Raw genomic sequence first — 13,083 nt, forward strand, 5'->3', positions numbered from 1 at the left:
AAAAAAAAAAAAAAAAAAAATTTTTTTTAATTAGCTAGGTACAGTGGCTCAAGCCTATAGCCCTAGCTAGTTGGAAGGGTGAAGCAGCAGGATCACTTAAGCCTGGATGTGGGTCCAGGTTGTAGTAAGCCATGATCGTGCCACTGCTCTCCAGCCTCCGCAACAGAGTGAGACCCCATTTCGAACAAACAGAACAAAACAGGCTGGGCGTGGTGGCTCGTGCCTGTAATCCCAGTACTTTGGGAGGCCAAGGCGGGCGGATCATGAGGTCAGGAGATCGAGACCATCTTGGCCAACATGGTGAAACCCATCTCTACTAAAAATACAAAAATTAGGTGGGTGTGGTGGCACGCACCTATAGTCCCAGCTACTTGGGAGGCTGAGGCAGGAGAATCACTTGAACCCAAGAGGCAGAGTTTGCAGTGAGCCGAGATCGCACCATTGCACTCCAGCCTGGGCAACAGAGCAAGACTCCATCTCAAAAAAAACAAAAAACAAAAAACAAAAAACAAAACCAAATCCTAGTAGTGTCTACTGAGGCAGATAAGTCTCCTAGTAACTTGCTATTTGAGCTTGAACAAGTCCTGACCCCTTGCTTGCCCTCAAGATACAATGCTTTCTTCTTTCTAGCAGAAAGAACAAAGACCCCAAAGGAAAAAATCTCCTAGGAATAGTCCAATACATTCTTCCAATTGAGACATTCAAAACCTTTACTCTTCCATCTCAAATGACAAAGCCCGAAAAGAACTGCACAGAATAGGAGATGCACAAGAAGTTACAGAGGATTCCTGAAACAACTTCTCTCTCACCATTGAAGCGGTCAATGGCCTCTTGCCGCATGTTCCCAGTGATTCCACCATCGATGCGTTCGTATTTATAACCTTCATGTTCCAAGAAATCCTCTAGCAAGTCTAGCATCTTGGTCATCTGTAAAAGGAGCATGGTTTAATTATGGAAGAGTCAGATGGTAATCCCTTTCCTGAGGTCACTGAGGGTTGTCTGTGACTGTTCCCTAAAGCTCCCAGTCCACATGATACCTGGGAAAAGATGAGTACACGATGCCCACCCTCCTTAAGGTTCTTGAGCATTTTCTGCAGCAGCAATAATTTCCCAGATGCTCTGATTAGGGCACTGCCATCATACATGCCATTAGGCATCTTAGGGGCTTCCTGAGAACAAAAGCAAAGAAAAAAATATTAAAAGCAAGCACATATGGAGGAGTCCCAACCCAGGGAAGAACAGGAGGTGGCACTACATACCATTGCAGCCACAGGGAAGAGGTACGGATGGTTGCAGCACTTCTTAAGATCCATCACCACATTTAGCAGAGACACCTGGTTGCCACCACCTCGGGCATTGAGTGCTTCAAAATTTCGAGTGAGGATGTACTTGTAGTATTTCCTACATGGCCAAGGTAGAAAGACAGGTTAGACTTGAGAGGCTTTCAATGACTAATAATGCAGGCCCAACAACTGAGATCTTTCTTCCAACACATCCCACTTTGGCACTAAGAACACCTAACGCACAAGCACTACCACCACCACTTTAAATACGGAAAGGTATCACTTAAAATAAGTCAGAACCATGCGCTCCAGCGCCCTAGCATCAGGTTTCTTTAGGCCTTGCTTGCTCCTGTCGCCAGATGCCTTGAAGCTTGAGTGGGGGAGGAATAGGAAACACTCTGCAGACTGGCAGATGTCTAAATGGAGTCTGTTTCTGTCCCTCCCAACTCACTTCTGCATAGGGCTCAGCTCCACACGCACAATTAGTTCTGTCTTGGAGGGCATATTCTTGAACACATCAGCTTTGAGCCGCCGCAACATGTGCGGCCCCAGCATGTCATGCAGTTTTTTTATCTGGTCCTCCTTGGCAATGTCAGCAAACTCCTCCAAAAAACCTTCCAAATTGCTTCAGAAAGAAAAAGGAAAAAGTCATTGGAGAAGGAGAAGGGAAGAAAAGTGATACAGGAAATGGACAACAGGAAGAATGAGAAGGACAATTATGAGCCGATTACAGATAAACACATACTTACTGGAACCTCTCGGGGGTGAGAAAGTTGAGCAGATGAAACAACTCTTCGAGATTGTTTTGTAATGGAGTCCCAGTCAGCAACAGCTTGTGCTGGAGTGAGTAACCATTCAAGACCCGGAAGAACTGGTGAAGCAGATGGAAAAAAGTGAAATCCAATGAAAACACAGCTCTGGTAAATCTCTACCAAATTTCAAGTTTTTCACTGCCCAATAGTTACGCATCCCACTCCTCACATTCTTTTTAAAGGCCTGGCCACCAAGGGCTGTCACATACAAGGAAAGAAGGCAGAGACAATTTTTCTCTCTCCTCTCCACCTGCAAGTCTTCCCCTTAACGAATTGGGAGTACTAGAAAAAACTCAAAGTCGAGGCTCCAACATCCCTCCCTCAGCCCTCACCTTAGACTGATTGTTCTTCAGCCTATGGGCTTCATCCACGATGAGGCAGGCCCAATCAATAGAGCCCAAGATAGCCATGTCAATGGTGATCAATTCATAGGATGTCAGCAGCACATGGAATTTCACAGATGCCTCTTTCTGCACATGAAGGCAACTTGGTCACTACTAGTCACCTCCTCTGGTGTAATCACAACCCGGGGACTGACGGAATGTTTTCCTCCTCCCAGGATTACCCTTTTGCCTCACCAAGGACCAGATCACAAGGAGGTAAACTAAGCCAGAAGCCGCAACTCTTTCTCTAGGGTGGCTTCCCTGCCCTGAGATACCTTCATGCGGGAGGCCTTCTTGCCACCACGAATAGCATTGTCTTCAAAGGAGAACTCATTCTCTCGGATGATGGCACGGCTGTCCTTGTCACCCACATACGTTACAACATACATGTCTGGAGCCCACATTTCAAACTCCCGCTCCCAGTTGATGATGGTAGAAAGAGGGGCACTCACTAGGAAGGGGCCTTTGGAATGACCCTTTGAGGAAGAAGAGGAGAGTCAGGACTAAGGGCCCCAGCACACTGCAACCCCAGTGAACACCCAGCACCCTGATGTCCCCTAAAGCCGAGCCAAGGACTGACACCTGAGCTCCTGCTCCTGCTCTCACCTTCCTCCATACACATGCCCAGCCCATGCCTTTCCAAAACGCCAAGGTCCCACCATAACTACAAGTCTTATCTCTCCCATTAAGTCTTTCTATACTTTTTTCCTGAGACGGAGTTTCACTCTTGTTGCCCAGGCTAGAGTGCAGTGGCGCAATCTCAGCTCACTGCAACCTCCGCCTCCCGGGTTTAAGTGATTCTCCTGCCTCAGCCTCCCACGTAGCTGGGATTACAGGCGTGCGCCACCAGGCCTGACTAACTTTGTATTTTTAGTAGAGACGGGGTTTCACCATGTTGGTCAGACTGGTCTCAAACTCCCGACCTCAGGCTCCCAGTACTGGGATTACAGGTGTGAGCCACTGCGTACAGCCAAGTCTTTCTATACTAATTCTACTCGTAATTCTACTTCCCTCAACACGTAATCATTCCCCTAGAACTGAGACTCTACGGACCCATTGCTAATCCTACCCAGGGCTCCATGCCCTCAAATCTTCCGCTGCGTACGTATGTTTATCCACTATCACATTTATCTACTATCTACTAAACACATGTGTACATGTGTTTATCTATTATCCACAGTGTTCTTGAAGGTCAGAGACCAATTTTTTTATTCTCTTATCTCTCTACTCAGAGTGTAAGTAAAGGCTTCAAACACAAAATATCCACACAAAAAAACTATCAGCCCCAGATTTCCTTACCTCCTTGTAAAGGGAATAGAGGAAGACTGCTGTCTGTACAGTTTTCCCAAGGCCCATCTCATCAGCCAAGATGGTGTCAGTGCCCTGAGCCCAGGAGAAACGCAACCAATTCAGACCCTCCATCTGATAGGGGTGCAGGGTTCCACCTGTAGCATCCAGGTACTCTGGCTGTCGCTCATACTTCACTGTTGGCTGAAGGATGAAACAGAGAAGTCAAGAGCTGGCAAGGAACTCCCTTCCTCCCCTAATACAGCAGCTGCTTCCTCCTCTCTCGTCTTCACGGATCCTCCTGGGGAAGAGCTACAAAAAATTCTGAGGGAAGAGATCCCCTATAATTACTGCAATTTCATGTTCACTTTAGGGTCCTCCAGGAAACAGGGCTTAACCAGACAGATCTGATTTTGGTCCTACATATCATTGAGGAAAAACACATCACAGACTCCCTACCAATACAATAATTCTGCTAGTCAGGATCTACCAGGTAAATAATGTATGTCCCTGTTAGATGCATCTTTTTAACTTCAATCACCCTCAAATTACACTGTACAAACAAAACCCAGAGGAACTGAGCCTGAATTAAGCCAGATTCCAATGTAAGTTCATAAAAGCTAGGCTATGTGACCCCTCCCCCAGATAACACTTCTTAAATCATTCAAAATACACCTCCTTTTTTTTTTTCTGATGACAAAAGAAGAAAGTAATCCTAGTGCTTTCTGATAATAGAGATGTGGAGAAGTGGGGAAGCAGACTTGAAGTGATCTTTTCATTACCTAAGAGTACCATCGTTAGACTGCAGCAAAGATACATTGTCCTACCCAACAACGACTCTACAGTCCCTTCCACCCCGACTCACATCAACTGTTGGCGTTTCTGGAGGTCTCTCCAACTTCCGAAGCTTCACCTTCTTGAGCTTCTTGCCTGGTCGCCCTTCCTCACCCCTCATTAACTCCCTAAAGAGGAAAGACATCACACAGCTGCCCAAAGTCCTTTTCTATAGAAGAAACAACTCGCCCAGGCACAGAGGCTCACACCTGTAATCCCAGCACTTTGGGAGGCTGAGGCAGGCGGGTCACCTGAGGTCAGGAGATTGAGACCAGCCTGGCCAACATGGTGAAACCCTGTCCCTACTAAAAATACAAAAATTAGCCAGGCGTGGTGGCAGACGCCTGTAATCTCAGCTATGAGGTAGGAGAATTGCTTGAACCCGGGAGGCGGAGGTTGCAGTGAACCGAGATCGCACCATTGCACTCCAGCCTGGGGGACAAGAGCAAGATTTCATCTCAAAAAAAAAAAAAAAAAAAAAAATTAGCTGGTATGGTGGAGTATGCATATAATCCCAGCTACTCAGGAGGCTAAGGCAGAAGAATCGTTTGAACCAGGGAGTCAAAGGCTGTAGTCAGCCAAGATCATGCCACTGCGCTATAGCCTCGTGACAAAGCGAGACTCCGTATAAAAAAAAAAAAAAAAAAAAAGAAAAAAAGAAAGAACTCTATTCCTCACCCCAAATCACTCACCTGTGATTCCAATAGCTCTGCTTGAACAGGTCGTAATCCTGGATCTCCACATCCTCACTCTCCCAAGAAGCCTGATCGTAAGGTAAGTCCCGCCACTTGATCAAGTAGTGGACGTGGCCCTTCTTGTCCACACTGCAAGTCAAGGAGAAAAAACCCTCAGAGCCAGAAAAAGCAACCCTCCTCACTTGCTCTCAAAAACTGGCAATACCGTATGTTCCACACCAGGCCTCTAGGTATGCCACAGATCACATGTTTTCAGAGCCTCTACTATACCAGTCTTTGACCAAAAATTATCTCTAATTTATACTCTCCTAGTTATACTCAAACACCAGAATTCAGTCAGTTAATAATTAACATAGAGTGTTGGCCGGATGCAGTGGCTGACACCTGTAATCCCAGCACTTTGGGAAGCCCAGGCAGGCAGATCACTTGAGGCCAGGAGATCAAGACCAGCCAGGCCAACATGGCGAAACCCCGTCTCTACTAAAAAAAAAATTAGCCAGGCATCAAGCCAGGTGCGGTGGCTCATGCCTGTAATCCCAGCACTTTGGGAGGCTGAGGCAGGTGGATCACGAGGTCAGGAGTTCAAGATCAGCCTGGCCAATACGATAAAACCCCGTCTGTACTAAAAATACAAAAATTAGCAAGGCGTGGTGGTACGTGCCTGTAATCCCAGCTACTCAGGAGGCTGAGGCAGAAGAATTGCTTGAACCCAGGAGGTGGAGGTTGCATCAAGCTGAGATTGCACCGCTGCACTCCAACCTGGGTGACAGAGAGAGACTCCGTCTCAAAAAAAAAAAAAAAAATTAGCCAGGCATGGTGGTACATGCCTGTAATCAGAGCTACTCCGGACACTGAGGCAGAGAATCACTTGAGCCTGAGAGGCGGAGGTTGCAGTGAGCTTAGATCATGTCACTGCACTCCAGGCTGGGCCACAGAGCAAGACTCTGTCTCAAAAAATAAATAAATAGGCCACGCGCGGTGTCTCATGCCTGTAATCCCAGCACTTTGGGAGGATGAGGTGGGCAGATCACGAGGTCAGGAAATTGAGACCATCCTGGCTAACACAGTGAAACCCCGTCTCTACTAAAAAAAATAAAAAAATAAAAAATTAGCCGGGCGTGGTGGCAATTGCCTGTAGTCCCAGCTACTTGGGAGGCTGAGGCATGAGAATGGCGTGAACGCGGGAGGCGGAGCTTGCAGTGAGCTGAGATCGCACCACTGCACTCCAGCCTGGGCAACATGTCCGTCTCAAAAAAAAACACAATAATAAAATAAATAAACAACAACATAAAGTGTCAGGCGCAGTAGCTCCCGCCTGTAATCCCAACGTTTTGGGAAATTGAGGCAGGTAGATTGCTTGAGCCCAGGAGTTTGGGACTGCTGTGAGCAGTGATCACGACACTGCACTCAAACCTGGGCAACAGAGCTAGTCTTTGTCTCAAAATAAAGCGCGGTGGCTCATGCGTTGTTAATCCCAGAATTTAGGGAGGCCAAGTTAATCCCAGAACTCAGGGAGATCACCTGAGGTTAGGAGTTCAAGACCAGCCTGGCCAACATAGTGAAACCCTGTCTCTACTAAAAATACAAAAATTAGCTGGGTATGGTGGCAGGTGCCTATGCCTAGCTACTAGGGAGGCTGAAGCAGGAGATTCACATGAGCCCAGGAGACCGAGGTTGCAGCAAGCCAAGGTTGCAACACTACACTCCCGCCTGGGTAACAGAGCCAGACTCCATCTCAAAAACACAACCAGGTGTGGTGGCTCACGCCTGTAATCCCAGCACTTTCACCTGAGGTCAAGAGATCCAGACCATCCTGGCCAACACAGTGAAACGCCGTCTCTACTAAAAATACAAAAAAATTAGCTGGGCGTGATGGCACGTGCCTGTAGTCCCAGCTTCTCAGGAGGCTGAGGCAGGAGAATCACTTGAACCTGGGAGGCAGAGGTTGCAGTGAGCCGAGATCACACCACTGCACTCCAGCCTGGGCGACTGAGACTCTGTCTCAAAAAAAAAAAACCAGTGTCTTCCAAGTCTAAGTTGCTGGTGACATCCATTTTCCCAATCCCTTCAGCGGGAATCTCCCATGGAGACTGCCTATCTCCCATGTGCCCAGCTGGTACCTGTGGTTGAGGATTCGGTGGATCATCATCCACTCAGGTTTTATCCCATAGCGATAGAAGCGTTCCTCCATCTCTGCAAATTTAGGGTCCTTGTTTTTTCGTTTTCGGCTTTTTTCTTCATCACCACCAAAGTCCCCAGAAGGTGGCTCATCCATATCATTCTTCCGCTGATAGTTTCGGAACATCACCTGACAGTGCAGCTCCAGCTTGGAGCGGAAAGAAAATCAGCCACCAAGAAGCTGTGCTCATTCCTTCTATCCACAAGCCTCTTTTATCACTATCCTATTCATCGTAGCCCCTACATCTCCAGCCTATCCTAAACTTACCTGCAGTTCAGAAACCCAGGAGCAGTGCCAGTAAGACATGCCTTGCCATTTCACAAAGAACTGCCGCTCTGGCCGCCCCTCCAAGGGCTTTGGGGAGGGCGTGTTGGGATCAGCATCTGGAGGCCGAGGCACTGGTGTGGGAGATGGTGGCTGACCCCACTTCCAGATTAGGATCTTCTGCACTTTGCCCTTCAGAGCTGGACACTGAGGGAAAAAGAGACAACTTAATCTCAAATCATAACCATGGGAGAAGCGACAGCCCACAGTCTCAACTTTATCAAAGGACGATTAAGATCTCATTTCAGGCCTGGAGCTGTGGCTCATGCCTGTAATCCCAGCACTTCGGGAGGCCGAGGTGGGCAGATCACAAGGTCAAGAGATCGAGACCATCCTGGCTAACGTGGTGAAACCCCGTCTCTACTAAAAATACAAAAATTAGCTGGGCATTTTGGCACGCGCCTGTAGTTCCAGCTACTCGGAGGGCTAAGGCAGGATAATCACTTGAACCTGGGAGGCAGAGGTTGTAGTGAGCCAAGATTGCCCCACTGCACTCCAGCCTAGGGGACAGGGGACAGAGACTCCGTCTCAAAAAAAAAAAAAAAGATCTCATTTCAAATAAAATGTAATCCCAGGACTCCTCCAGGGAGAGAATACAGGTTGAGGACCTCTCATGTGAAATGCTTGGGACCAGAAGTATTCTGGATTTCCCACTTCCGGATTAGGGTGCTCAACCTGTGATACAATTCCCTCTCCATTTCTGGACATCATCCAGGATTTCCGTGCCACCATCACTCCTATCTGCTTAACAAAGCCAGTAGTTAGACTTCAACAGCAAGCCAGAAGAATCAGGAAATCGACAGACTTAAAGCACAGAATTCCTCCCTTAAGCAATCTAAAAGCAGTAAGTGGCCCTATTAAAACATTCTAAACTGGCTGGCATGGTGGTACACACCTGTAATGCCAGCACTTAGGGAGGACAAGGGAGCAGAATAGTTTCAGAGCAGGAGTTCAAGACCAGCCTAGGCAACATAGTGAGACCCTGTCTCTACAAAGATTTTTTTTTTTTAATTAGCTGGACACGGTGGCATGCACCAGTACTCCTAGCTACTCAGCAAGAGGCTGAGATAGGAGGACCACTTGAGCTCAAGAGTTGGAGGTTGCAATGAGCTATGACTGCACTACTGCACTCTAGAGTGGATGACAGAGTGAGACCCTGTCTCCCAAAAAAAAAGTTTTTTAACAAAAAAATTAAAAACATTGTAAGCTACCAAGACCCTGAGGCAGGGTGTCAACACAGGGACAAATGTTCTCAGCTAGAAGAACACTGCTTCATCTCCTCTTAAGAGAGCTGGCAAAACATCAACTCCTCTGTTTGAAGTTAGTCCTACATTTTCCCAGGACAAAAGTATCCCAACACTAAAAGATAAAGGAAAATACCTTTCTCAGGGCTGAAAAGCTCACCGTTCCTCTCCCACACTCCAGCTTCACAATACCCTACATAGAAAAGACTGCACTTTCCACATCTTTTGCCCTGGCTGAGATCAGTCACTCACCGTACAACGGGGACAGAGCCATTCACCGTTGGGGATCTCTGGAAGTGGGGGGTTCAGGCAGTGGATATGGTAGGAAGAAGGACAGGTATCACAGCAGAGCAGCTCCCCACCATCCTTGCAGACCCGACAGAATTCCATATGGTGGTCATCCTCCTCTTCGAGGTCTCCCCCAACCTCTTCCAGGATCTCCTCACCCTCCGAATTGTCCTCTTTAGCTTCCCACTGGATGCCTTCTTTCTCCTGCAGTAAAGGACCACAGATTCAGATTACTACCCCCACCCACCCACCAAAGTCTGAAGCCAGTACCCATCATTCCTTTGAATGCTTCCCAAAGCTCACACCCCGCAGCACCAGCACTTCGATTTCCATCCAGGCCCCAGAGAGCTTTACTGTCCCACCCTTCTTCTCATGAGTTCCAAGGGGACACAATGGCCAGACACTCACGCAGTGTGGGCAGCTCCACTTGCCCTCAGGAGCCTTCTCCATGTCGGGATCCAGGCAAACCATGTGGTAAGCTCGGGGACAGGTATCACACAGGATGATCTCACCGCCTTGCTGGCACACCTCGCAATAGTCCTGGTGGTCTGTCTCATAACCATCCACAGCAGTCACCTCCTCCTCGCCTGGGCAAGGAAGAGGGAAAGCCCAGTTATTAGAAAAAAACTACCTCCCCCCACCCCCAACCCCTATCTCCTTAGGGAGATTCTTCCCCAATCACTCCCACCTCATCCCATCACAAATATACAGAAGAGAAACACACCTTTCTTTTTCTTTTTAGTGGTTCGGAGTTTCTTGCGGCTGCGGCTACTACGGCTGGTGGAACCATCAGAAACAGAATAGCTATTGATACTGGCATCATCGAAGTCAGATTCCACATCTAAGTCATCATCCTCACTCTGACAGGATGAAAAAGAATAAGGTTAGACATTCAAGCCAAGGGGAAGGAAAGAGCGGCAGACAAGGGAGTACTCTCTCACTGAGGATACCAGAATCCCAGCAAGCACCGTTATACAGGGAGCCTAGTCTCATCTTGTTCTGTGGGCAACTCCACACATTTTTATGTGCTCACTATGAAGGACAGGTCCTGATATAAGGTCACATCCTTTCTAGTATACATAGCACCCTCCCTAAAGCGATGGGCTGGGCTCTCACCGAGGATCTCTTACGCTTGGAACCAAAACCTCCCAGCTTGATTTTCAGGGGAGCTACTTTCTTGGGTTTAGGCTTCTTGGCATCGGGTACACGAGGGCTGCCCTTGGGCTTCCTCCGAGCATTGGGACCTAAAATCAGGATACATCCAAATATATAAAATACCACACCACCAAAAATGGGGAAAAGATCTTCTCCACCTAAGCTTGCTTCCCCACAGTCAGATGCCCCAACTTCCCTCCAAAATCCAAGACTCACTCCTCCCTCCTCTCTCCTACCTTAGGGCTGACAGAACAGCATTCCCATGCTCTGTCTTTGACATCTTAAGCCCACACTAGACACCCCCACTCCCATTTGAACCCCATTTCACCTTTGCCCTCCTTGGTCTTGGCCTTGCGGATAGGCACCTCCACAGGGGGAGGAGGTGGTGCAACCTCAGTGGCTGTCACCATGCTCTCCACCACAGCCACCGCTGCTGCTGCCGCAGCTGCCACTGAGGCCCCAGAACTTCCTTTGAAGGGATTATTGGTACTGAACTCCCGCCATTTTGCACCCAAAACCATCATCATCTTGGAGACAGCAATCTTGGGATTTTTTGCAGCAATGAGGGGTCTGGTGGAGAAATAGACAAGAGCAGAGGAAAATGTTTAAGAATAAAAGAAAGAAAGAGAAGTAAGAAGAGATAATAGAAAGACTCTCCTACCCCTTCCGCAAGCCCCTCCTGTTTTACCTGACAAACTGGCTGAAGGCCTTGTAGTTGGTGAGGGTTCGATAATCCTCCTCTGAGAACACGTGGTCAATGTCTTCCATGCCCCAGTCTTCCAGGAGCTGAGCAGATGATTTAGGCTCCTGCAGAAAGAGCAAAGTCAAGCACCTGCCACCTAGTGCCCACACTTGCTAAGCAAATTTGTACTGAAAAACCAGAGTAACAGAGTTAAAAGAAAAAGAAAAAAAAGTGTTCTAAAGGGCAGTAGGGTGTCTAAGAAACAAAAGGACAAAAGTTTAACAGCACAAAGAAGAGGATGCAGGTCCAGGCACCTTTGAATCATCATCATCGTCATCCTCCTCCTCCTCCTCCTTCCGCTTGGATTTGCTCTTCTTCTCTTTCTTAGGTCCGAGCTTCTTCTTCTTCTTCTTACCAGGGGTATAGTCGCTGCCCTCACTGTCTGAGCGCAGAGCCACCTCTTCCTCCTCCTCCACAAACTCTGGCCCCTCCCCAGAGCTGTCCCCCAGCTGCCGGCATAAGAGCATACGCTGGAGCAGGGAAAGGGGGGGAGAGGGAGACAGACACACACATGCTACACACATGCTGACCTCAGGACAGCCCTGAGGCTCATCCCCAGAACCTGGCCCACCACTCCTAAGAAAGAAACAAATGCCCTCAGCCCTTCAACCCTTCTCAGAGCTCCTCCCTTCTTCTTCTGGTTCCCCGTAACATTCAGTCACCCACTCACCTCCTTTTTTTGGCGCTTGCTCTTAGGGATTTTAGGGTCCCGAGGTTTCTTAGGCTTTTTCTTCTTCTTGAGCTTTGGAGTCTCTGTTTCTGACAAATCCTCCTCTGGGTCCTCTTCATTTTCTACATGTATTTGGCAAAGAGTGGTAGGCAGGGAAAAAGATCAATAGCAAAAGGTTAGGCCCTAATCCAGAGGCTTTAGACTTTATTCCCCACCTCTTGTCCCAGATTCCTCTGAAGAGAACTGCTATACTCTGTACAGAAGGAAGCTGATACCCAGGACAAAAACAGACAAAGACAGAGCTGTATATACCCAAAATAGGCCTGCCAGGCCAGATCAGGCCCACCTCGGGCAGCTGTCCAGACCCCTGCCTCCTCTCTCCCATTCCTACCAGCAATCCTCTAGATGTTCACCAGTACAGCTGAACTGAGCTGCTTAGAGTTCACCACGTAAAAGAACTAGATTTAGGCCTTCTATAGCTGGCCACCAAGTATTCTATAAACCAGGGAATGAGAATGAAAGATCCTACTCAGAAGGCAAAAACTATAGAATATACCTTCCCAGAACAGGATCAGTTCAGGGGTCTCGGAAACCACATCCTTCTCCAACCACTTTGAAATCATCACTGCTCAAATTAACCAGAACCTCTAAGTCCTAGGTTCAGGTGCCAGACCATCTCATGCCCACTCCTAAAACACAATTTCCTTTCCCCATCTCCAACCCTAATGTTCCTCCTCAGCTTCTCCTGGGTCAGCAGCCTCTTCTCCCTAGGGGCCCAAACCAGCCCAGCTGTCACCATCTCCCCCTGCACCCGCCCCCCAGCAATCCGCCTCCTATCTGGCTCCACCTCCTCCCCTGGCTGGAAGCACACACAAAGCCTGGGGTAATACTGAAAGCTCCTGGGCAAGGATAGGTGGGAAGGGGCACACAGAAGGCCAGGAGGCAGCTTCCTTTGTAACAGACATTCACACCAGACTCCCTCCTCCCTCCTCTCGCTCCCTCTTTCCAAGCCACCCCCGCCCAAGTTGGGGGGGGGGGTAGAGAAAGGAGTGGAGAGAAGAAGGGAGTGCCTCACCCACTGAGGAGAGGGAAAATGGCTCCTGACCGCAGAAGCCAGTCCAGGGCACCCAGCTGCCAACATAGGACAGACAGGAAGTGGCAGGGGAGGGGGCGGGGTTGAGAGACGT

The 13,083-nt window shown here is 48.5% G+C and overlaps 1 protein-coding gene across 1 annotated transcript in view; it reads right to left on the minus strand.

The window, feature by feature from the left end:
- CHD4 (chromodomain helicase DNA binding protein 4) overlaps positions 1-13,083 on the minus strand; it is a gene marked incomplete at its 3' end in the record, with an annotated part of 37,425 nt that overhangs the window by 18,170 nt on the left and 6,172 nt on the right. The window contains exons 3-22 of the mRNA XM_017891760.1: positions 11,897-12,018; positions 11,481-11,696; positions 11,173-11,291; positions 10,813-11,054; positions 10,446-10,573; positions 10,054-10,189; positions 9,738-9,916; positions 9,294-9,533; positions 7,741-7,944; positions 7,415-7,620; positions 5,292-5,423; positions 4,631-4,727; positions 3,778-3,969; positions 2,754-2,954; positions 2,428-2,565; positions 2,033-2,154; positions 1,735-1,908; positions 1,260-1,401; positions 1,038-1,169; positions 810-927 (exon numbers count right to left, since the gene is read on the minus strand). Of these exons, the coding sequence (XP_017747249.1) occupies positions 810-927; positions 1,038-1,169; positions 1,260-1,401; positions 1,735-1,908; positions 2,033-2,154; positions 2,428-2,565; positions 2,754-2,954; positions 3,778-3,969; positions 4,631-4,727; positions 5,292-5,423; positions 7,415-7,620; positions 7,741-7,944; positions 9,294-9,533; positions 9,738-9,916; positions 10,054-10,189; positions 10,446-10,573; positions 10,813-11,054; positions 11,173-11,291; positions 11,481-11,696; positions 11,897-12,018 (3,240 nt within the window). The remainder of the gene's footprint in view (positions 1-809; positions 928-1,037; positions 1,170-1,259; positions 1,402-1,734; positions 1,909-2,032; positions 2,155-2,427; positions 2,566-2,753; positions 2,955-3,777; positions 3,970-4,630; positions 4,728-5,291; positions 5,424-7,414; positions 7,621-7,740; positions 7,945-9,293; positions 9,534-9,737; positions 9,917-10,053; positions 10,190-10,445; positions 10,574-10,812; positions 11,055-11,172; positions 11,292-11,480; positions 11,697-11,896; positions 12,019-13,083) is intronic.

This window comes from Rhinopithecus bieti, unplaced genomic scaffold (assembly GCF_001698545.2).
Source record: "Rhinopithecus bieti isolate Rb0 unplaced genomic scaffold, ASM169854v2 scaffold_21022, whole genome shotgun sequence".
Taxonomy (NCBI): domain Eukaryota; kingdom Metazoa; phylum Chordata; class Mammalia; order Primates; family Cercopithecidae; genus Rhinopithecus; species Rhinopithecus bieti.